The following is a 25,016-nucleotide window of genomic DNA, read 5'->3' as shown; positions in this document are numbered from 1 at the left end:
TCCAGGAAGAGATGGCAGGCAGGGGAAGGAGAGGGGAGGGAAGGGGCAGGAAAGGGAAGAGATGGCAGGCAGGGGAAGGAGAGGGGAGGGAAGGGGCAGGAAAGGGAAGAGATGGCAGGCAGGGGAAGGAGAGGGGAGGGAAGGGGCAGGACAGGGAAAGGAAGGGCCGTGTGCAGCTTCTGACCCCACTGAAACTGACCAGTGTGTGTAGCCTTTCTCCCCAGTCAACCATCTTTTATTCCGTGTTTACTGTGTTAAGATGGTTGTGAGTTGAGGGTGGAATACAAAGAGGTATGGAAAATATGTGCTCCAAAAAAAGGTAGATTTAAACTAAAAGGGTAGATTTAAAAGGCAGATTTCTAAACACCGGGCAAAGTCATAGTCAATTAACTCTTACCTATTTAATATGTTAAGGTGGAGTTTTGAAAATGGCCCCACCCACCAGCAACTGTGATAGTCAAAAAGTATTTGGTCACTGCATCCCCAGACTGGGTTGTACACCTCCACCCTAGCATGCACAAAGGCATCAGGTAATACTCTTGTAAGCAGATGTTTATTGTCTTGCTCAATATGTTTTATTTAGCATATTCAAGATAAAATTTGTGATATAAATATCATTCCCATCCCCATTTTAATTCTTATTTTCATTAAAGTCTGTCGATAAGATTGTTGAGAGATCTTCATTCTGATCAGTGCTCAGGAGGAGTAGATAGTACTAACTGGGGTGGATGGAGAGTGTCCTATGAGAACCTGTGAAGTTGAGTATCTGGCACTTGCTAATCACCTCCTTTGTATGGCACGTAGTATCTAATAATCCAGGTCGGCAGCGAGAAAGCTAAATGATTATGCAGAACCCTACTCACCAGCAAGTGCAGCAGGTGAAGCCCATCTTCATTTATTGGCTTTATCAAAGTAGAACACGTCTTTGGTTCTGAGATGCAGCTTCCTTCAAAACCACAGTGCAAATCCTTAGAGAAAGTCAGGCTCCACCTGTGGTCCCAGGTCTCTGGGCACAACCTTTAGAATAACAGGTTGTTCCGGCTGCGTAAGTCCTTGAGTGTATAATTTCAGGGGGATCTGCAACAGTTAAACAAGCACATGAGAACCGATTAATGAAGCCCCGCTAACAAACAAACAAAAAAAGCAAAGTAGACAAGATACTGCTTTACAAATGTCGGGCATGACTTAGCGACCAAAACAACAACAACAAAGCTTTTAGCATGATCTATATTGGATTTTTTTAAACTACCAGTTCAATATGTTTAGTAGATACAAGGGTAGATAAGGGGACAGCTAAGCTGTCTGTATTTCCTTAAATGAATTTTAATAGTTTACGTCTTCAAGAGAGTCGGTTTATTTAACATATTTATAAAACATGTGGGAAGAAAGTTGCTCACAGTATTCCCTTATCATGTCCTATCAGAATTTAACTTCCACTTTTATGGAGATATAATTGATTTATAGCAGTGCCTATATTTAAGGTATACAGCATAATGATTTATTTATAGAGGTCATAAAGTTATTACCATGGTAAGTTTTGTTAACACTCATCATCTCATATAGGAAGAAAAGAAAAAGAAATAAATATTGTTTCCCCCGTGAGAGAAGTCTTAGGATGCACTCACTGACATCATACAGAAATGGTAACAACAGTCACTGTGCTTTGCATGACAACCCTGCTGCTGCTGCTGCTGCTAAGTCGAGTAAGTCATGTCCGACTCTGTGTGACCCCATAGACGGCAGCCCAGCAGGCTCCGCCATCCCTGGGATTCTCCAGGCAAGAACACTGGAGTGGGTTGCCATTTCCTTCTCCAATGCATGAAAGTGAAAAGTGAAAGTGAAGTCGATCAGTCATGTCTGACTCTTCACGACCCCATGGACTGCAGCCCACCAGGCTCCTCTGTCCATTGGATTTTCCAGGCAAGAGTACTGGAGTGGGGTGCCATCGCCTCCTCTGATGACAGCCCTAGTACTCATTTATAACTGAAAGTTTGCACTTTTTGACCACCTTCGTTCAATTTTGCCTGCCTATCTTTGATTCTTTATATTTATTCAGAGCTGTGTCAAGAGGGATAGTGATAACATTCATCCCTCATTCATTCCACAAAATACCTATTTGAGCACCTATTCTGTACCAGGCTTGATACAAAGTCAGGTTGGCCTGTGTTCTTTATTGATTTAAATTTTAAGTAAAAATACCGAGTATTTAAAATGTACCAGATTGTTAGGCATTATGGCAAAATTTTTCCATCAATTTTACTATACAAGCAGTGGCTGAGACCCGCTGTCAGAAGAGCCTCTCTAAGTTCTGGTGGGGAAGAGCATCATTGAAAAGTCATGATGAAAAGTCACTGCTCTCATGATTGTGCACACACTCCTTCCAGTGAATTTGAAACCAAATTTAAAATCTTTCTTCCATTCAATGCATGGTGTGCAGTCCTGCCACACTAACTGCATTGACTCCAGACAACCTTTTATAGTTGGGTCTTTATGAAGCTGCTGACTTAGCCCTCCAGGGATGATTGACAAGTAAAGGTTTCAGGTGACTCCAAAGAGATTCTCTGGCTGATAGAATAAGTTATCCTTTGAATTGATAACATACCTAGATATATAGAGATCCATCTGTTAAAAATGGAGAAGGAAATGGCAACCCACTCCAATGTTCTTGCCTGGAGAATCCCAGGGACAGGGGAGCCTGGGCTGCCATCTATGGGGTCTCACAGAGTCGGACACGACTGAAGCGACTTAGCAGCAGCAGCAGCAGCATCAGTTAAAAAACAACTCCCAATAAAACGTTATTAATGCAGAAAGTGAATTGCTGACCTGTGTTTCTTTACAAGGTTTGAAGGAGAAGTTCTGCAGGATTCTGACAAGAGCAAGTTTTATGTTCATGATGGCAAACCTCATGCCAAGGCAGTTTCGGGGTCCAGTTCCAAAAGGCAGGTAGACGTAAGGATTTATGCTGTCCTTGTTCTTCTTACTGAACCTGGATCCACAACAGTAGAGGAAACAAGTGAATGAAACAGAAAAACCAGAAGAGCTGCAGGTCTGAGGTTTTAACTTAACTCTTGGACCTGTAGCATAAGGAGATTTCTGTGGGCTGGTGACTGCACACTGCTGTGGTGAGAAAGATAAGTTCCACTCCCTGCACCCTACAGAAGCTTTCACTCCTGTTAAGTTGAGGTAATGGTTATTTAAAGAAAATGTATCCTTAAACTCTAAATTTACATTCAGGGTGGTGACATGTTCACTCTCTGAAAGGCAGTTAGGAAATGAATCTGATTGAAGAAAACATGGGTTCCATCTCCAAGCACACTTACGTCACTCATGTGCTCATGGGGGAAGGAAGCAGGAGAAACACCTCTGAGTATTTAAATTGTTATATTTCAACTGCTTTCCCTCGTTTCCCTTCCAACCTCCATGTGTCATTATCTTTCTACCTCTCTCTGCCACACACAGAATGCTTAGGTCAGTAGAATTCTGTCAGCATGGGATGCCAGGCTACTCCAGATAATCACTGATTTCTTTGTCTATCTGTTCCACTAGCCTATAAATTCCCTGATGGTTAGACCTCTGTGTTATAAAAATTTGACTCCTCAGTATTTTAATATGTCAAGGAAAAATGCATATTTGGGGAAAGTGATAATAGCATTGTGGTTACATATATTTAAAAGAGTCCTTATTTTGTAAAACATTATGTAAATTTACAGACAATGTGACAAAATAATATGGAGATGGAAGGACAGCAGTGTCAAGTGAATGTGCAAACATGGGTTGACGCTTCTTAAGCAGGGAATAGACACACACAGATATACATTGTACAGCAGAAACAAACACAACTAGCAATATACCACAATAAAAATGTATTTCATAGGCTTGTGCCTATAGAGTATACCTGTATATGTTTCAAATACACCCACACTTGTGTATGTTTGTAAAATTCTCCATAATAGGCCTTTGTAAATATTTGGTTTCCCGCTCCGTGGCCCAGTCCCTGACATACACAGGTAAGCACTAAATCTCTGCTTGACGGCTGAATGAATGAAAGGGAAGTACGGTGAGTGGTCTCCATTTTTAGTTTCTGGATGCTGCAGGAGGGGGAGCTGCTGAGCTTGAGGGAGAAACAGAGTGTCCCTGGTCTAGAACAGGGGACTTGGTGGACTCTGACTCTTCTATCAACAAGTATTGTGTGTCACCACTATGGTAGAACTTGGACATCGGGGCAAACAAGACAACCGTTGGCCATCAGGGTGAGATGAAATGACAACCCGTAGTCAAGGTGAAATGAAAGTCCAGATCCCAGGCAGTGCCTGAAAAGTTCATTCCAAACCTTGATCCCTGCACACTAAATGGGAGAGAATCAACTCTATCCAGAGTTCAAACTGTGCCCAAACCAGACCTTTGCTCCTAATTCCTGAAAAGGATACTCAACAGCTCTCCAAGGAGGAAATCTAGATGTCTAGAGAGCAGAGGACTTCTCTTTGGAAAGTCACCAAATACTGAGACAGAAGGGAGCTGGCCCAGGTCTGCACCCAAGACAGAACCAGGGCCCCTGGGTGCTCCTCCATCCTCAGTGAGGCTGCTTGAACCACAGGGATGAGACCTCTGGTCTCCAGCCTGTGCTCCCACAATAGTAAGAGCAAACAGCAGCCGTGTCTAAAAATAAGGAATGTGGGACATGTGTGAATTCAGAGAGCTAGGAGAGAATAGAGAGAAAGGCTTAAAAGAAACAAAAAGCCTATACACCTGAAATAAGACAGTAGTAAGGTAACTTATGGAATGTGCATACAAACATATGCACATAGAATATTGTTTATAGTTTATTGTTAAATAAATCAAGCCATTTAGAACTAAATAATATATAAGAATACCACTCAAAGTTTCAAAAATCTATATATGCGTAGAAAACTGTCCACAAGGACATACATTATTAATGAGGCCTATCGTACTGTATTAGGAATAAAGACAGCTAATAATTTTATTTTTTCTAATCTAGTTTGAATAATTCAACTCAAAGAATGAACCCAGTTAAAGAGAAAAATCTTTTAAACAATAAAAAGATATACAGGTAAACGGTTGCACGGTCACCCGTTTGACACCTATAATAAGAGTTGTCAGAACTTGCAAGCACCAAAAAGGATGAGGTGGGCGTCTCTTCTCCAGGGTCTTGTACCTTTCGGGACGGAACTCCTCGGGCTCTGGCCAGAGCTCTGGGTTGTTGTGAAGAACAAAGAGCGGCACCAGCACGGTTGTCCCTTTGGGAATGGTCACCCCGTGGATTTCCACATCCTTCTTACAGACCCTCTCAAGTCTCCCAGCAATTGGAAACATTCTCAGAGTCTCATTCACCACCATGTCAAGATACTCCATCTGCACCAGGGCATCGTAGGTGGGAGGGGCCTCGGAAAAGAAAAACAGATTTTGATAAATTAAGATTTTGGATCAACCTTCAACTCCATCAATGCAGTCCTATTGAAATGTTAGGTGCTCTAGGGAATAATTTAAATTGATCAAGGACATTTATGGACATTTTAGTATCTATCATGTCCTTTGATCTCTCACGGGCCCATTGAGATGTAGAATAGTGAGGACTTGGAAGATGTTGGGACAGTGCCCTAACCAGGGTCTGAAATCCTGCACATTATCATGCAGTGTATTTCTTTCTCAGGAGAACAAATGTGAGCAATAGGCTAAAACCCTTACTCTTAAGTGAAATAGGCAAAAATCACTGTTTCTTTTTGAAAGTGAGGCCACATGTAAGTACCAAGGAAAGAGAATGTGTAAAAGAGCAAATCCCCTATTCAACATGAAGGTTCTCAGTTGAAGGCTCCTGACTGCTCATTCTTTTCGTTATATGTATACAGTTTGGAAATACTACATTAAATGAAAACTCTGTAAATGATTTGGAGAGAAATGAATTCCTTTCTAAACCAAATCCGCAAATAAAGAATAAGACTGAGTGCTACTAGCAACAGTTTCAGTTCTAGAGGAAATTACAAGGGAATCAGAATCCTCAACTCCACCCTCTGTTGCTGGAAGAGTCCTCTATTGTCCCTGCAGGTGTGACCAGAAGGTTTGAAGGTCTAAACAAGCCACTCCAGCCCCAGGGGCCAGCTCTCCTCATACCACAAAGAACTCCAGTTTTTGCAGATATCTGAGACTAGTGAGGGTGGTATGTGGCTGTCACATGGGGTTATATTTAAGGGGCAACATTGTGGAGGATAGGAGTGGCTCAAGAGCCAACACCCTGGATCACAGCTTGGCTTGATCACCACCAGGTACACGACTAGTGTCTGGAAGTATTTCATCTCCCTGTCACTCAGGTATCTCATAGGTTACATGGAGACAGATGGAGCTGACCCTCCATAGGGTTGTGTGGCAGAGACACACTGCTCACCCAGCATCCCGTGTAGTCCCCATATTTCCCAGGCCATCTGAAGTTATGGGAAACCAACTTTGCCAATGGGCTGTGAACTGAGGTGGTTATGGCAGTTCAGAGACAAAATATTTGAAAAGTCAGTGAGCAACTCTCAGGTTCCTGTTCCCCAGATAACAAGAATGTTTCAGATAAGGCAGTTACAAGAAGGTGGAGCCTCAGCCTGTATCCCCAAGTGACTCTGTGGAGCAGAACTGTGTACTAATTCCTCCACTAACAATCCATGTTGGATGTGTAGATGTGGGTTAAAAGTAAACCTTTGCTATGAAAGCCCCTGAGATTTTTAGGCTAATCTGTTACTGAGGCATAACCTAGACTCTCCTGACTAAGACTGAATTTTATGAAGGTTAGATTCATTCATAAATGGAAAGTGTTTAGATAAACATAGATAGTAAGAAGTAAATATTAGCCAATAGTGGTGTTGTTATTGTAAGTATTATTATAAAAAGAGGAGAACACAATGCTTTAACTACTCTCTGTCTCTTAGTGACTTTTTCATCTTATTGCACCAAAATAATCCCCAAATAAGATTTACCAGAGAAGACACATCATCTGTAATTTAGGTGGGCACTGCTATCTGTCCTTATCTTGTAGCTAACTCTGTGGTTCCCTCCCATTCTCATTCAGGTGGCTCACCTTGAATTAGTGGAAAGGTGGCTACTGTGCTGTGAGCAGCCTGTGTGAAAGTCACCCACAAGATGGGGCTTCTTGATCCTGACACCTACCATTGCCTTGTGCTGCAGACATGTGGAATACGAGACACGTGTAGAACATGTAAGGAGCTGAGTCAGCCAGCTAGTTAGCCATGGCTAGCCCAGATCAGCCAACACCCAGACCACAGCAAGTCCAGCTGTAGTAGTAAAGAATCTGCCTGCCATGCAGGAGCTGCAGGAGACACAGGGTCAATTCCTGGGTTGGGAAGATCCCCTGGAGGAGGTCTTGGCAACCCACTCCAGTGTTCTTGCCTGGAGAATCCCATGGAGAGAGGAGCCTGGCAGGCTACAGTCCACAGGGTTGCAAAGAGTCAGACATGACTGAAGCAACTTAGCATGCAGCATGCATGCATGCAGACACTAGAGTAATAGATGTTGACTGTTAGATGCCACCAAGATTTTGTGAGTTTTTAACATGGCATACGGTAATATGTGATATGCCAACACCAGCCTTTTTTTCCACAGTACCTACATTCCTGTGTGTGCAAGGCATTATCTATGTTTCCCCTTTGTTTTGTACACCTAGATCCTTCCTAAATAGCACAGGTAAAAGATTTGAGGCTTATGCTTTCTGCAAATATGTTCAAGAAGCAGCAAGAAGGCATTTTTGCTAAGGCTTCACCTTCACTTCTCTTTCCAGGTATCATCACTCACCTTATTAGGGAAAGTTGCATCAATTTCCTCCTGCAGCTTCTGCTGGACATCAGGGTGAGTGGTCAATTCATATATAATGAAGGAAAGAGTACTGCTAGTGGTCTCATAGCCACCAAAAATAAAGATAGTACTTTGGGCCACGAGTTCTATGTCAGACAGAGCTAAAGGGAGACAAGAGACATTTTATATTATATGAAACACATCGATATAAAACATCACAGTTTAGATGATGAGAAATCAAATGAAACTGCCAAATCCCTATGGGGAAAATGTAAAAGCAATTAGAGTCAAACTGGGAGTGTTTTGTATTCTCAGTCTTCCGAGGGAGGGGAAATACGTATACCTATGGCTGATTTATGTTGTTGTATGGCAGAACCCAACAATATTGTAAAAAAAATTATTCTCTAATTAAAAATAAATACATACATAAAAAAACAAGAAAAAGGCAGAAATTGTTTTAATCCAGTTTTCTCACTGTCCATAATCCCTGCAGATGGTAACTGCAGCCATGAAATTAAAAGACACTTGTTCCTCAGAAGAAAAGCTATGACAAACTTAGACAACATATTAAAAACAGAGATATCACTTTGTCGACAAAGGTCCAAATACTCAAAGCTTGGTTTTTCCAATAGTCATGTGTGGATGTGAGAGTTGGACCATAAAGAAAGCTGAGAGCCAAAGAATTGATGCTTTTGAACTGTGGTGTTGGAGAAGACTCTTGAGAGTCCCTTGGACTGCAAGGAGATCAAATCAGTCAATCCTAAATGATATCAGTCCTGATTATTCATTGGAAGGACTGATGCTGAAGCTGAAGCTCCAATACTCTAGCCACCTGATGCAAAGAACTGATTCTTTAGAAAAGACCCTGATGCTGGGAAAGATTGAAGGCAGGAGGAGAAGGGGATGACAGAGGATGAGATGGTTGGATGGCATCACTGACTCAATGGACATGAGTTTGAGCAAGCTTCAGGAGTTGGTGATGGACAGGGAAGCCTGGTGTGCTGCAGTCCATGGGGTCACAAAGAGTCAGACACGACTGAGCCACTGCACTGGACTAATACTATTCTTGGCTCCCTGCTCCTGACTATGCTGCCTCCCCAGCGACAGAGTTTGGTAATTTCAAGAGACAGCATTTTTGTCTAACAAACACAGTGTAATCAGTGTGTCCCTTGGAGAAACCTTAAAGCACTTTAGTTATAAGTAATATGGGGCCATATTCTCTTCCAGAATAATTTAAATTACTCTAGTTAAAGTATAACTTGATTCTTGGATAAATTGTACAAGGGTAAGGCCACATTATGGGAGAAATTAAACTATCTTTTATCTAAATATGTTTGTAGGAACTCCAAAATCACTGCAGATGGTGATTGCAAAAGTGAAATTAAAAGACGCTTACTCCTTGGAAGGAAAGTTATGACCAACCTAGTTAGCATATTAAAAAGCAGAGATATTACTTTGCCAACAAAGGTCCATCTAGCCAAGGCTATGGTTTTTCCAGTGGTCATGTATGGATATGACAGTTGGACTGTGAAGAAAGCTGAGCGCCGAAGAATTGGTGCTTTTGAACTGTGGTGTTGGAGAAGACTCTTCAGAGTCCCTTGGACTGCAAGGAGATCCAACCAGTCCATTCTGAAGGAGATCAGCCCTGGGTGTTCTTTGGAAGGACTGATGTTGAAGCTGAAACTCCAAGGTCACCTCATGTGAAGAGTTGACTCATTGGAAAAGACTCTGATGCTGGGAGGGATTGGGGGCAGGAGGAGAAGGGGACGACAGAGGATAAGATGGCTGGATGGCATCACCGACTTGATGGATGTGAGTCTGAGTGAACTCTGGGAGTTGGTGATGGACAGGGAGGCCTGGCGTGCTGCGATTCATGGGGTCGAAAAGAGTTGGACACGACTGAGCGACTCAACTGAACTGAACTGAAGAGAACAATAGAAGGCTCTTTCTAGTCAAAGTGTGTTCATGGACCAGCAGCATCACCAACATCTGGGAACTTATTAGAATATCAGAGACTCAATTCCAAACTAGAACAATGGAGTCAGAGTCTGGCTTTTCATAAGATGTGGTGATTAGTGTGTAATACTTGGCTAAGAAGCATGGATTATACAATTGACAGGCATCAGGCAAGAGAAGACCTGAGGCACAAGTCTTCTCAGGGTGATCTCAGATAGGCACAAAAACTACAGAGATGGACTAAAAGCCAGAAGAGCTGTGAGTGAGCCTAGTCTAATCAATGGCATTAAAATACCAGAAGGAAGGATGTGTCTGTGGAAGGACACTGGTCAGTGTGCACCATAGAAAAATGAGGTCCAGGGAGGGGAATTAGCAATGCTGATTCAATCCTGGCCTGAAGGTCTTCTTCCTCAGTACATGCCCACTGTTTACTCTCCTTTATGCTCAGCAAAAAAAACCCTTGTAATTATAAATATGTCTCTGTTTTCAATTTCTCCTGAGAGACCAACCATGGTCAGTCTCTCAGCTATTTGATGGGACTGAAGTAGGACCTTTGTTACTTAGAGCACTCAAGTCAATGTAGTACCTGCCCCAGCCAAGCGAGTGACAACAAAAACAATAGAGAATGAGTGGAAGAGAGATCGACAAGGTTCTGATTGCCCCATGATGATTTCTGCGATTCTATTGTGGGTAAATTCAACTATCAAATTCTTTCCCCCAGTGAGCATAAACCCATGATACTCCAGAAGGTTTAAAGCTGTACTAATACGTGGCTATTTAAATTTTAATCACAATTAAATGCTATACTTCAATGGCAATAACCACATGTTAAGTGCTCAATAGCCACATATGTCAAGTGGTTACTATATTAAACAATGCGGACATAGAATACTCCTTCTTCACAGAAAGATGTATTGAACCATGTACTTACATATCTAGATAGATATTATAGATTGAAGTAGATTTAAACATAGTTTTAGATATATTTATAGTGGTGTGCTGGCGTCAGCTCATTCTTGCTTGATCGAGTCTCAGGAGTCCCCCTGGAAATCCTCGAGCATCTACCCCCATAACCAGAGCCTGCCTACTTTACTACTTTGTGCTCTCACCTACACCTCTGACTTTATGGGGGGCTGTCCCCCACCACCTCTTTCAGAGAAGGAGTTAACTTAGAGCTCCAGTTAATAAAAACTCCTGGGTGTGACAAGAGTGTTTCCACCTACACACTCCTCTGAAGGTTCTCTAGCCTGCCTGACAGGCTTGTCCGGCCACATGTGATTGCTCAGAGCCTCCCAACCGTGAGATGCACGAGATGCTTTAAACCTTCTAAAAACAGGTTCTTTAGAGAAGTTAGAAAACTATTAGTATAAGTATAGTGGGCTGATTAGAAATTGTATTGGTGAAGGGTTTTTCATTTGTTGAGCCAATGTTTACTGCTAAGTCTCCACATCCCCTGCCTTTATACACGTTAATGAATATATAGAAGAAATAAGTATTAACCTTTGATATTAATCACGTTGGACCTTAGGCTAAGTAAATTCTTTCCTTAATTAAAACCCACTACACCCTCACCCTATAGGAATGTAACTTTATCTGGTACCTTCGGAAGGTGGCGTCTGTTTTAAGAATAATCACCCCTGGAGAAATAAGTGTCCTGGTTGACTGACCGCTGTCACAAGGAGAAGGTCATAAATTGTCAGCAGGCCCCCTGGCCAGAAGATGATGTAACACCCCTAAGACCTCTGTATACATTTGTATGAAGCACCTGACTTTGATAAAAGTCAGGACTGCTGACCCTGTGTGACTTTTGCATAATGTCTCAGTGTATAAAAGTAGACCATGGAAAATAAAGAATTGGGATCAGTTCCTCGAAAGACTGGTCTCCCCATGTCTCTCTCCCTCTCAAACTCTGGCTGAGTCTCCATCTGGAGCGCGGAACCCGCCATGCTTACTAATTATGCCTGGGCTTCTAAGATCTGACCAGGGAGGCCTCAGTGTCTCCTCTCCTTTGGGAGAACGGAAGGACGCCTGCGGCCTACATAAGTGGTACAAACTTCTTGTCTTGAAGTTTTATTGGTCTCCCGAGTAAACCAAGCTACTCAGCCTCTTTTCTCCACTGAATTTTCCTACTGAGCTATCCTCATTCTATTACTCTTTACATCTCTAATTAATATCTAATTGAAGCTATTGTATCCTGATCCTTGCTGTCGCCATCCCCGCTTCGAACTCCCTGGATCAGCTGGGGCTGGACCCCGGCATTGCTCCAGAATAAAATTTTTAAAATTCAAGAATTTTGTGACATGGTCGTCAAATGACTGATAGCTTAAAATTTAACATGTGGGAGTGATCATGGTAAGGGCAGATATGGAACTACTTATGCTTACTGTCTTGTGTAAAAATATTTTATGTTCTTAGCTTTATCCACTGGAAAGATCTAGAAGCAAAGAATCCCTAGAGGCAATGAATCCCTAGAGGCAATAAGCATTCCTAAGATCCTAGATTGTGATTTATAAATACCATTTTTCAATAAAGGGAACCAGAGCTCCTTTGAAAAAACAGCTGATTCCAGGGCTACTCAGGGGTAAGAGAAACCTGGATTGTCTTACATCAGAAAGTGAGGAAGTTCTTAGAAAAAGATACTTTAAAGGACAATGGAAACTCTGTATGCACTGATGGTGCATCCTTACACATTTGCCAAAACCCATGGAATGTATAATACTAAGAATGAACCCTAAGGTCAGCTATACACTTTGGATGATAATGATGCATTAATGTAGGTTCATTGATTCTAACAAATGCACAACTCTGGTGTGGTCTTTTGATAGTGGGGGGAAGACTGTGTGTAGTTGGGGCAGGATGTATATTGGAAATCTCTATACTTTGCACTCAATTTTCTTATAAAACTAACTATTCTAAAAATAGTCCATTAAAAAAAGATTTAAAGTGAAGGAAGGAGAAAAGAAAAAAGAATGTAAGGTCCTACTTGAAAAAGCTCCAGTGGACAAACCAGAAAGAATTTGAGAATCAAAATGAAAAGTGATGTAAGAGAGTACATGAGATCATGCTATATAAATATAGATGAACAAGTAAGCCAACAAGAGAGAATGGAGAGCTTCCCTACAAAAGAACATCAACTCATAAATACAGAAGAATGATGGGATCAGAAAGTCATCGTGTTATAACCATCATGGTAATGATGGTTTCAGTCAGAAACCACCCATGAATGATAAAATAAGTAGGTGACAATTTGAAGAGAAACAGTGTATTTCCAGTCTCACAGGCTTCTCTCACAAGTCATTTATTAATTACAAAAGGGAAAAAATAATCTCTAGAGTAGAGTAAGCTTGTAAATACAACCTTATCCAAGAGTTCCAAGTTAAGGGCACCAACAGTGGGGCACTGTGGATCTGGAGGAGCCTGAGAATTGATATGAGAACAAAGCTCCCCAGAGGTTCAGCTGTAGGTGATCCACTGACCATGACTCACTTCCGGGCCTGACATCCTTGCCACACTTGCCCTTTTGAGCTCTGAACAAAGCTGTGCCTGGAAACTTCCAGGAAGTACCATAGTCTACTCTTTCTGCACAAGTGTCTTTCTTCCATTTGGCAGAAATTCTCACATGCCTGGAAAACTTCTTGCACATTTTGAGAACCGCACCCTACCTATGCGCCTTCCCATAGCAGCCCCCACGAAGCTCTCCATGGTTACCTTTATGGTTGTCAATTTCTTTGGAATTCTGAGAATTAATCATTAGCTGAAGTAAATCCACTCGATTCTGGAAACAGAAAGAGAAATCAATTTTAGAAATTACTTCTGAAGATAGAAATAAATCAGGAGTGTATATTTAACTTCTTTCCTGAAAATATGGCCCCTTAAAGAGCAAGAGTCTAACTAATATTGCCTGAGTCCTCAGTGAACAAAACCACCCACCTACAAATCTTAGAGACCATGATGCTTCCCTGAGAGAAACCCAGCCATCACGTCCCACTGGTTTTTTGCCCTCACTCTCTCTGATCTTTGGTTTCTTTGACTTTTGAAACAGCTTCTTAACCAGATAGTTATCTGCTGTCTCTCCTGTCACACCTGTTTGCTCAGGAACAGGTCCATGGCTTCAATCCTTTTTTCCCCTTCAACTTTAACTCTTAATGAATGGACACACAAATCAACTCCCTCACATTGCATAGGTCGCCAGCAGATTTTGCAGAAGCATCTACAAACTCTTGACCCTCCCAGGACTCTACACATTCTTTAGTGACATCCTGTAACCAGCCCATCTCTCCTAACCTGCAGACAACCTTGTGCTGGCCTCATGGCATCATGAAGGCCAAACTGGGTTAACCCACTTGTGGCTTCACTGGCCAGAGAAGACGCCTGCTCACTTCAGACCATGACAGGGCTCAACTTTTTAAAAGACTGCAATGTATCAGGCATCCGATGGAGTATTTCATCAGACAACCTATAAAATATGAGGCTTGGCATTGAAGTAATTCTTTACCAAGTTAATATTTGGTAAAATATCAGTAAAATTATTTTTAATCAGTAACTCTTATCCCTCATATACTAATTAGCATGCTTCTCTGGTTCAGTAAAAGAACCAGAGAAGAACTCTCTGGCTCATAATCTTATTTTCTTCCCCATTCTTATGCTCTTCCATTGCCCCCCAAATTTTAGAACCATCATATTCTATACTCTATAGTTTTCTACCTATGTTTCAAAAATGCAAAGATGCATATAAGTCATATGTACACAGCTCAATAAATTATCAAAAAGTGCACACCCACTTGTAAACACCACCAGACTTTACCATTTGTTTATCTGTGAGGCGACTTTCTTTAATCTTCTTTACAGATTTTGTGAAAAAGTCCACAGTACTTTTGGAAACACAGTAATGTTTAATATTTCAAAAACTGGGTTGAGAAATGGAAATAATACTGCAGAGAAAAAGATAAAAGTAAGCTCGGTGAAAATGCAAATTTTACTTTGCATTTAGCAAATATAGTTACCTTTAGCAGATTTAATTTGCTCTACCAATCAAAAGAGTAAAACCACCAGGATACTCAGTCATGACCCACTGCCTCTAGACCTTTGCTCAGACTTCCAAGTCAATGACTGATTGAAGCCAAGTCCACATCTGGGGCCCATCACTATAGTAGTGAGATCAGTGGTTCCCTCTGCATCTTTGGACTGACCAAAGAACAGGATTACATTCTGGCACCTCATGGCCTTTAATTCTTGGACTAGCATCTCTTTGGATAAACCAGACCAAAATCTGTTACTTCAATTAATTGTGCAGTTAAAAAAAAATTGTCACGATCAAAATAATACAGTATGTGTCTTTCTACTACAATGGAATAGAATTAGAAATCAATAACAGAAAGACAATTAAGAGATACACAAATATGTGGAAATTAAATAACACACTTCTAAATAACCAATGGGTTGTAGAAGACATAAAAAGGGCAATCAAAAATTGCTTTTAAATGACTAAAAATGAAGACACACTATATCAAATCTGATGGGATGTAGCAAAAGCAGTGTTCAGGGAGATATTTGTGGCTGTACATTTAGATATTAAAAGAACAAAGATCCTAAGTCAAGAACCTAAATTTCCACCTTCACACTCTGAAAGGAGGAGCACAAACAAAACTTAAAGTGAGTAGAAGGCAGAAAATGGTAAAGAGAAGTGAAGAAACTATAATGAGTAGGAGATTAAAAAACAGTGGAGAGAATCAGTGAAACTAAAAGTTGATGCTTTGAAAGATTTTTTTAGCTAGACTGGCCAAAAAAAAAAAAAAAAAAGAAAATACTCAAATTGCTAGCATTGAAAGTAAAAGAAGGGAGATTACAAATGACATTTTAAAAAGTACAGGGACTATAATGAAATCTTTATATACTCAATATCTTATAATAACCTATACTGGGGAAGAACTTGGAAAAGAATATGTGTTTGTGTGTACATAGCTGAATTACTTTGCTGTAATCTAACGCAACATTGTAAATCAACTTTACTTCAATAAAAAAGTAATCTATGAACAACAGTATGACAATAAATTAGATCATTTAGATAAAATGGACAGATTCTCAGAAAGACACAAACTGCAGAAAGTGATCCAAAAAGAAACAGACAATCTGATATACCTATTAAAATGGACAAAGTTTGAGTTAGTTATCAAGAAACAGCCCACAGCTTGGCAAAGAAAGGCTCAGGTAGAGGTGGTTTCAATGGTGAATACTACCAAATATTTAAAGGATTAGCCCCATTTTTAAACAAACTCTTCCAAAAAAATTGAAGGCATTGGAGCACTTCCAATGTGTTTGCGTTTGATACTAGAACCAGACAAAAATAGCACAAGAAGGCACAGACCAACACACCTTATCCCATGGATGCACAGATCCTCAACAGAATACTAGCAAACTGAGTCTAGCAACACATAAAAGGTGATACACACCATGACCAAGTGGGGTTATCCCAGGAATGCCAAGTTGCACAATAAACCATACCAAAGGAATTAAAAAAACAATGCGATCATCTAACACTTGCATAATAAGCATGTGACAAAACCTACCATTCCCTTGTGATAAAAACACTCAACAAACCGGAACAGAAGGGAATTTCCTCAACTTGATGAAAGTCGTCTATGAAAAACTAAGCTAACACCATACTTAATGGTGAATGACCCAAATGTTCATCAGCTGATGAATGGGTAAACAGAATGCGGAATGCCCATATAATGAAATACTATTTGGCATACAAAGAAATGAAGTACTGATACGTGCTACAATTTTAGACTACTCGTGATAAATGAAAGAAGTCAGCCACAAAAGACCACATAGTATATGATTCCCTCATATCTAGTGTCTACAATAAGCAAATTTGAAGTGACAGAACATAGATTGAGAAAGTGAAAGTCGCTCAGTTGTGTCCGACTCTTTGCAACCCCATGGACTGTCCATGGAATTCTCCAGGCCAGATTACTGGAGTAGGTAGCCGCTCCCTTCTCCAGAGGATCTTCCCAACCCAGGGATAGAACCCAGGTCTCCCGGATTGCAGGCAGATTCTTTACCAGCTGAGCCACCAGGGAAGCCCAAGGGATAGCTTAAAGCTAAGGGGGAGTGGAAGGTGATAGGTACAGGGCGTGAGAGTTGACAAAAATTGACAGCGGTGATGGTTGTGCATATATCTCTGAGAGCACTAAAAACCTTTCTTTTTCAGTTGTGCTGTGTTATAGTTGAGATACAGCACTGTATTAATTTGGGCACAGCGCAATGACTAATGAATGACTTAACACACATGTATTTTAAAATTAGCCCCATTAGCTTAGTTAACATTCCTCACCTGATATAGTTACAGTTTTTTTTTTTTTCCCTTGTGATGAGGACCTTTAGGATCTACTTTCTTAGTAAATCACAAATACAGTAAATCACAGTAGTGTTAAGTGGACTCATATTGTACATTATTCTGCCAGTACTTTTATGCTGTTGCTGAAAAATCACATCTTTTGAATACCTTTATTCAATTTCCCACCAATCCAAGCCACTCCTCTCCTAACAAAAGAAATCTGATCTTGCTTTTATATGAGTTTGGTTTTCTTCTTGTTGTTTTTTAGTTTTGGATTTTTAAAATTAATTTATTTTTAAAAATTTTGGTTGACTGGGTTTTTGCTGCAGCCTGTGGGCTCAGTTTTCTCTGTGGCATGTGGGATCTTAGTTCCCTGACCAGTGATTGAACTCGTTACCTGAATTGGAAGCAGATTCTTCACCACTGGACTACCAGGGAAGACCCAGGGTTTTTTTTTTTTTTTTTAATTTAATTCTATATAAGTATTCACCTTTCTCTGTTTGACTTATTTCACATAACATAATACCCTCAAGGTCCTTCCACCCTGTTGCAAATGGCAGGATTTTCTTCCTCTCCTGGTTGAATAATATTAAATTCTGTGAATACACACACACAGATATAATATTCAATGTGTATACTGAATGTTGTATATAACTTCCATGTCCATTTCATTTGTTGATGGATAGGTAGGATGTAAAAATGAATGAATTATACATTTCACACTGGTGTATTATGTGGTATGTGAATTGCATCTTATTACACCTATTATTTTAAAAAAGATAGATGAAGGAAGGATTGAAAGAAGGAAGGGAGGGAGGGAGGAAAGGAGGGATGAAAGAAGAATAAAGAATAAGAAATAAAGTAGTTCACATACTTATTGAAAGAATGAATGGATCGAAGGGTCTAAATCTTAAGAGGTTCTTGCTATGTTCCACAAAGGGATCGTGTGGGTTGTTGAGGGAATCAATATTCACTCCAAATGCTGTGCCAGTAATCACATCCATGCTGTAGGCTCCAAACATGCTTAGTAGAGAGAGAAAAACATGTTCAGTTAAAATCAACACCTCTTTATCCTTGTCCAACATGTGCAACAAGAAATATACATAAAATCCGATGCCCAGGCAGACAGGAAAAGAGCCACCTTCTCTCAGAACCACCTGCTGGATCATAGAAGAATCTCTGCTACTATCACTCACTCCTGAGGTGTATATGACATGTGAGTGATGCAACTGGCCCTACATTAGGGAGGTGGGGACATTAAGGCAACCTAGACCCCCACCCCCTGAATTCAGGGATCTTGTCATAGAGAAAGACACGCACAATCAGACAGGAAGTACAGTAATGTGTTTTGACTATGGACAATAAAGAGTGTGTAAGGACTGTGTTTGAGTAAGACAAAGTGTGGAATAATTAACTTTTCCTGGGGAGTCAAGAGAAGGGACATTGACCTGGGTCTTGCTTCACCATAAAACCTGTACTCAGAGCTGATTTCCCTTTAGCACATTACATAACAGCAGTGCCCTGTTCTGAGTTGCCAGGAACATCACCCCTCCTTGTTTACACTACTGCTAAGGCTCCTGGAAGACCTGTCTTCCTCAACCCCAGTGTTCTGTGGTTGCTCTGAGGGAAGAGTCATTTCTGTGAACTATAAGAACTAAAAATGTTCTGAGTTTAACAAAAATCCTTTCAAATTGACTTAGGGAATCCCATGGCTCAGTGAGCGTATGTCCTCAGCTTCCCTGGGACAGTCTTCCTTTATATCTGCTATTATAGTATAGTTGTTTTTTTAAAAAAAACCCAGTTTAGACAACAAAACCATGGTTATGCCACCCATAGCCTGGACAGGGCATTCTCTCTTTTCAGGATGAAAGAAGAACAAATAGTGATTAATAATTAATATTTAGCATTTTCTGTAGGAAAAGTGTGAAGAGATTTAAGTTGTTTCAAGTTCAATACTGTAACTTTACTGCCCAATGCGCTACCTGCCAATATATACCAAGAGCCTTCCTCTGCCACTGTTTCACACCCTCTACACTCAATACTTTGGCATGATAATGTTCTCCTTTCAAAACTGTTTATTTTAGTCTTCTGGAATATCCATAAAGTCATAGTTAAGAAGATAAGCTCTTTATGGCTCATGTACACAATAGACACCTTCTCTCCTGGCTGCCCGGCTTTCTTTGACGACGCCACTCGTTCTGGAGCGGCCCATCGGGTTTGTAACACGACCTACTTCTGTCTGTTCTCTAGATCGACACAGCAGTTGGAACTTGACTCCATGGTAGGCAGCGAGAAGCTCTCAGTGGAGCTCAGAGAACCAGCAGCTTCACCCCTACTTACTCTTTCATGTTGACGGGATTGCCTTTCTCTGCTTCCTTCCTCAGGTTCCTCACCAACATATCTCCATACTGGCCAATGATGGGGAACATCTGGACATTAAATATATCATCACATGAAGTTAAATGTGGAGACTCAAGTCCTAGAAGGACCTGGCTTTCCTAAGCATGGAGTAGTAACTGACATTTTATAAAAATCTTAAAAATGTCTCTCTAGGATGTAAAGACAAAAGACCAACGTTAAAAAACTCAAACTCAGCAGACTCCTCTTTGAAAAGAGACTATGATCTCGGTTTTTACCTGTCCCTAGAGTCATTCCGTAAGTTTCTAATTGAAAGTCCTCTTCTTTTCTTACCTCCTTGAGCTTTCCGCTGGTGAAGGCTGGAGACAGCAATGTCCGTATTCTCTTCCATTGTTCATCCCAAGCCAGAGAGATGGCATATTTCATAATTCCCATTGGACCAAAAATCTAGTCAAAAGCAAAACATATTTATCTTGTATAAGTTTTAGAAGTCTCAACAGTTGTTTAAGATTTCTTAAATAAGGACCAATTATTCAGCTAATATTTAGTGACTGTCTACTTAGTAGCAGACCCTATGCTAAACGCTTAATGAATATTTATCCAAAATATCTAGGTTTCTGTGGGTGTGGAGGAGAGACACCCAGCCACTTGATGTGGTTTCCAAATTTCATGTTTCAGTATCCTATTAAGTGCAAATGACCCATGTAGTATAGAAAGGGTTTTCCCAAGGGAATAGGCAGGAATAAGACCTAGGTCATCCTCCTGGTCTGTGAAGAGTACAAGGGAACTAACTAGTGACAGAAAGCTGATAGCTTTGACAAACATATGTTGTCTCAGACCAGTTCTTTCTTTACATGTCTACAGCATGTGGATTCAAAACATTTCTTGATATGAGACTTTTTAAAAATAAAAATAGAGGAGGAGCTAAGATGGCGGAGGAACAGGACGGGGAGACCACTTTCTCCCCCACAAATTCATCAAAAGAACATTTGATGAATGTTTGATGAACGTTTACGCCGAGTAAATTCCACAAAACAACTTCTGAATGCCGGCAGAGGACATCAGGCACCCAGAAAAGCAACCCGTTGTCTTTGAAAGGAGGTAGGAAAAAATATAAAAGACAAAAAAAGAGACAAAAGAGGGAGGGACGGAGCTCCGTCCTGGGAAGGAAGTCTTAAAAAGAGAGAAGTTTCCAAACTCCAAGAAACACTCTCACTGCCGAGTCTGTGCCGAGCCTTGGAAGCACAGAGGGCAACATAACAGGGAGGAAAAATAAATGAACAATTAAAACCCACAGATTACGAGCCCAACGGTAACTCCCCCAGTGGAGAAGCAGCGCAGACACTGGCACCTGCCACTAGCAAGCGGGGGCTGGGCAGGGAGGCGCGGGCTGCATCGCTTAGAGTAAGGATCTGGCCTGAATGCCCCCAGCGCTATCTGAGCGAACTAATTTGGGCTAGCAAACCAGACTGTTGGATAGCTACCATGCGGAAAGCCAGCCGTAACCTAAGACACCGCCAGGCCCGCGCACAGAACAAAGGACTGGACAGAGATAGCCGGCTGCAGACCATCTCCCTCTGGTGACAGGCAGCCAGAGCCGGAAGGGGGCAATCGCAGCCCCAGAGAGACTACAAAACTGTAAGCAGGCTTCTTTGCTAACTAAGACTTCTTGGGGCTCTGGACGGTCAACATCCGCCTGAGAAGGTGCACCAGTTGTACACCCAGAAAACCGACCGGCCGGGAGGCGATAAGTCGCAGCAGCTGCACTCGCCAAACACCTCATCACCTGAGCTGCTCGGACCTCTGAGGACTACCCGAGTGCCTGAACCTGAGCGGCTTAGACCTGGGAGGTGCAAGCAGCCCAGGGCTGACTGCAGATGGATCCCAGCGGAGCAACCTAGAGCCTGAGCAGCGTGGGCAGGGAGGCTACACGCGCCGTGAGTGGGGGCAGGCCCAGTGTGGCTGAGGCACTGCGAGCACACGCCAATGTTATTTGTAGCGTCCTTTCCTCCCCACAGCGCGACTGAACAAGTGAGCCTAAAAAAAAAAAAGTGTCCACCACCGCTCCCTTTGTGTCAGGGCGGAAATCAGACACTGAAGAGACCAGCAAACAGAAGAAGCTATAACAGAGAGAACCACCTTGGAAGCGACAGGCAATAGATTAAAACCCTGTTGTTAGTACCGACTACATAGGAAGGGGCCTATAGATCTTGAGAAATAGAAGCCGGACCAAAGAACTAGCTGAAAATGAACTGACCCCACAATACCCACAATAATACCAGAGAAAGTCCTAGATATATTTTTACTATTTTTACGATCATTCTTTCTTTCTTTTTAATTAAAAAAAATTTTAAGACCTCTATTACTCCTTTAATTTTCACTTTTATAACCTACTATTACTTTGCAAAAAAAAAAAAAAAGACCCTATTTTTTTAAAGCAAACTTCATATATATATATTTTATAATTTTTGTGACCTTTTTTTCCCCCCTTCTTTCTTCTTTTTTCTTTTCTTTAACATTGTATTTTTGAAATTCCAAACTCTACTCTAGATTTTTAATTTTAGCTTTTTGGTATTTGTTATCAATTTTGTACCTATATATTTTTTAAATAATTTTTGTGACTTTTTTTTCCCCTCTTTCTCTTCTTCTTTTCTTTAACATTGTATTTCTGAAATTCCAAACTCTACTCTAGATTTTTAATTTATACTTTTTGGTATTTGTTATCAATTTTGTACGTATATTTTCTTTATAATTTTTGTGACTTTGTTTTTGTTTGTTTGTTTGTTTTCCTCTTTCTTTTTCTTCTTCTTTTCTTTAACACTGTATTTTTGAAATTCCAAACTCTACTCCAGATTTTAAACTTTTGCTTTTTGGTATTTGTTATCAATTTTGTACCTATATTTTCTTTATAATTTTTGCGACTTTTTTTTTTTTTCTCTCTCTCTCTCTTTCTTTTCCTTCTTCTTTTCTTTAACAATGTATTTTTGAAATGCCAAACTCTACCCTAGATTTTTAATTTTTGCTTTTAGGTATTTGTTACCAATTTTGTACCTTTAAGAACCCAATTTTCAGTACCCATTTTTTACTTGGGAGCGAGATTACTGGCTTGCCTCCTGTCTCCCCCTTTGGAGTCTCCTTTTTCTCCACCAGGTCGCCTGTGTCCCCCCCCTAACCCCTCTCTACTCTACCCAACTCTGTGAATTTCTGTGTGTTCCAGACGGTGGAGAACACTTAGGGAACTGATTACTGGCTGGATCTGTCTCTCTTCTTTTCATCCCCCCCTTTTATCCTCCTGGCCACCTCTGTCTCCTTCCTCCCTCTTCTCTTCTCTGTATAGCTCCGTGAACATCTCTGAGCGGTCCAATTGTGGAGTGCACATAAGGAAGTGATTACTGGCTAGCCCGCTCTCTCCTCTATTGATTCCACCTCATCTCATTCGGGTCACCTCTAACTCCCTCCTCCCTCTTCTCTCCTCCATGTAACGCTGTGAACCTCTCTGGGTGACCCTCATGGTGGAGAAACTTTTCACCTTTAACCTAGATGTTTTATCGATGGTGCTGTTTTGAGACTACTGTAAAAATAAGACTGATAACTGGGAGCAGGAGGCTTAAGTCCAAACCCTGACTCCAGGGAACTCCTGACTCCATGGAACATTAATTGACAGGAGCTCATCAAATGCCTCCATACCTACACTGAAACCAAACACCCAAGGGCCAACAAGTTCCAGGTCAAGATATACCAAGCAAATTCTCCAGCAACACAGGAACACAGCCTTGAGCTCCAATATACAGGCTGCCCAAAGTTACTACAAAACCATAGACATCTCATAACTCATTACTGGACACTTCACTGCACTCCAGAGAGAAGAAATCCAGCTCCACCCACCAGAACACCGACACAAGTTTCACTAACCAAGACAAGCCACCTGTACAAACCCATACACAGCGAGGAAGCTCCACAATAAAAAGAACTCCACAAACTGCCAGAATACAGAAAGGACACCCCAAACTCAGCAATATAAACAAGATGAAGAGACAGAGGAATACCCAGCAGGTAAAGGAACAGGATAAATGCCCACCAAACCAAACAAAAGAGGAAGAGATAGGGAATCTACCTGATAAAGAATTCTGAATAATGATAGTGAAATTGATCCAAAATCTTGAAATCAAAATGGAATCACAGATAAATAGCCTGGAGACAAGGATTGAGAAGATGCAAGAAAGGTTTAACAAGGACCTGCTGCTGCTAAGTCGCTTCAGTCGTGTCCGACTCTGTGCGACCCCGTAGACGGCAGCCCACCAGGCTCCCCAGTCCCTTGGATTCTCCAGGCAAGAACACTGGAGTGGGTTGCCATTTCCTTCTCCAATGCATGAAAGTGAAAAGGGAAAGTGAAGTTGCTCAGTCGTATCCGACTCTTAGCGACCCCATGGACTGCAGCCTACCAGGCTCCTCCATCCATGGGATTTTCCAGACAAGAGTACTGTAGTGGGGTGCCCTAGCCCTAACAAGGACGTAGAAGAAATAAAAAAAGAGTCAATATATCATGAATAATGCAATAAATGAGATAAAAAATACTCTGGAGGCAACAAATAGTAGAATAACAGAGGCAGAAGATAGGATTAGTGAATTAGAAGATAGAATGGCAGAAATAAATGAATCAGAGAGGAAAAAAGAAAAATGAATTAAAAGAAATGAGGACAATCTCAGAGACCTCCAGGACAATATTAAACACCCCAACATTCGAATCATAGGAGTCCCAGAAGAAGAAGACAAAAAGAAAGACCATGAGAAAATACTGGAGGAGATAATAGTTGAAAACTTCCCTAAAATGGGGAAGGAAATAATCACTCAAGTCCAAGAAACCCAGAGAGTCCCAAACAGGATAAACCTAAGGCAAAACACCCCAAGACACGTATTAATCAAATTAACAAAGATCAAACACAAAGAACAAATATTAAAAGCAGCAAGGGAAAAACAACAAATAACACACAAGGGAATTCCCATAAGGATAACAGCTGATCTTTCAATAGAAACTCTTCAAGCCAGGAGGGAATGGCAAGACATACTTAAAGTGATGAAAGAAAATAACCTACAGCCCAGATTATTCTACCCAGCAAAGATCTCATTCAAATATGACGGAGAAATCAAAAGCTTTACAGACAAGCAAAAGCTGAGAGAATTCAGTACCACCAAACCAGCTCTCCAACAAATACTAAAGGATATTCTCTAGACAGGAAACACAAAAAGGGTGTATAAATTCGAACCCAAAACAATAACGTAAATGGCAACGGGATCATACTTATCAATAATTACCTTAAACATAAATGGGTTGAATGCCCCAGCCAAAAGACAAAGACTGGCTGAATGGATACAAAAACAAGACCCCTACATATGTTGTCTACAAGAGACCCACCTCAAAATGGGGGACACATACAGACTGAAAGTGAAGGGCTGGAAAAAGATTTTCCATGCAAATAGAGACCAAAAGAAAGCAGGATTAGCAATACTCATATCAGATAAAATAGACTTTAAAACAAAGGCTGTGAAAAGAGACAAAGAA

The 25,016-nt window shown here is 41.0% G+C and overlaps 1 protein-coding gene across 1 annotated transcript in view; it reads right to left on the bottom strand.

Annotated features, from left to right (window-relative positions):
* Positions 1–534: 534 nt before the first annotated feature.
* Positions 535–25,016, bottom strand: part of LOC113883745 (cytochrome P450 3A28-like) — a 38,567-nt gene continuing 14,085 nt past the window's right edge. Inside the window, 10 exon segments of the mRNA XM_027527709.1 lie at positions 535–1,077; positions 2,824–2,986; positions 5,174–5,400; positions 7,804–7,964; positions 13,468–13,534; positions 14,564–14,631; positions 14,634–14,690; positions 17,973–18,121; positions 19,439–19,527; positions 19,790–19,903. Coding sequence (XP_027383510.1) covers positions 970–1,077; positions 2,824–2,986; positions 5,174–5,400; positions 7,804–7,964; positions 13,468–13,534; positions 14,564–14,631; positions 14,634–14,690; positions 17,973–18,121; positions 19,439–19,527; positions 19,790–19,903 — 1,203 coding nt within the window. The 3' untranslated portion in view covers positions 535–969.

This window comes from Bos indicus x Bos taurus, chromosome 25 (genome assembly GCF_003369695.1).
Source record: "Bos indicus x Bos taurus breed Angus x Brahman F1 hybrid chromosome 25, Bos_hybrid_MaternalHap_v2.0, whole genome shotgun sequence".
NCBI classification, from domain to species: Eukaryota; Metazoa; Chordata; class Mammalia; order Artiodactyla; family Bovidae; genus Bos; species Bos indicus x Bos taurus.
Note: the sequence above shows the minus strand (reverse complement) of the source record. Positions and strands in the feature narration are given on the sequence as shown.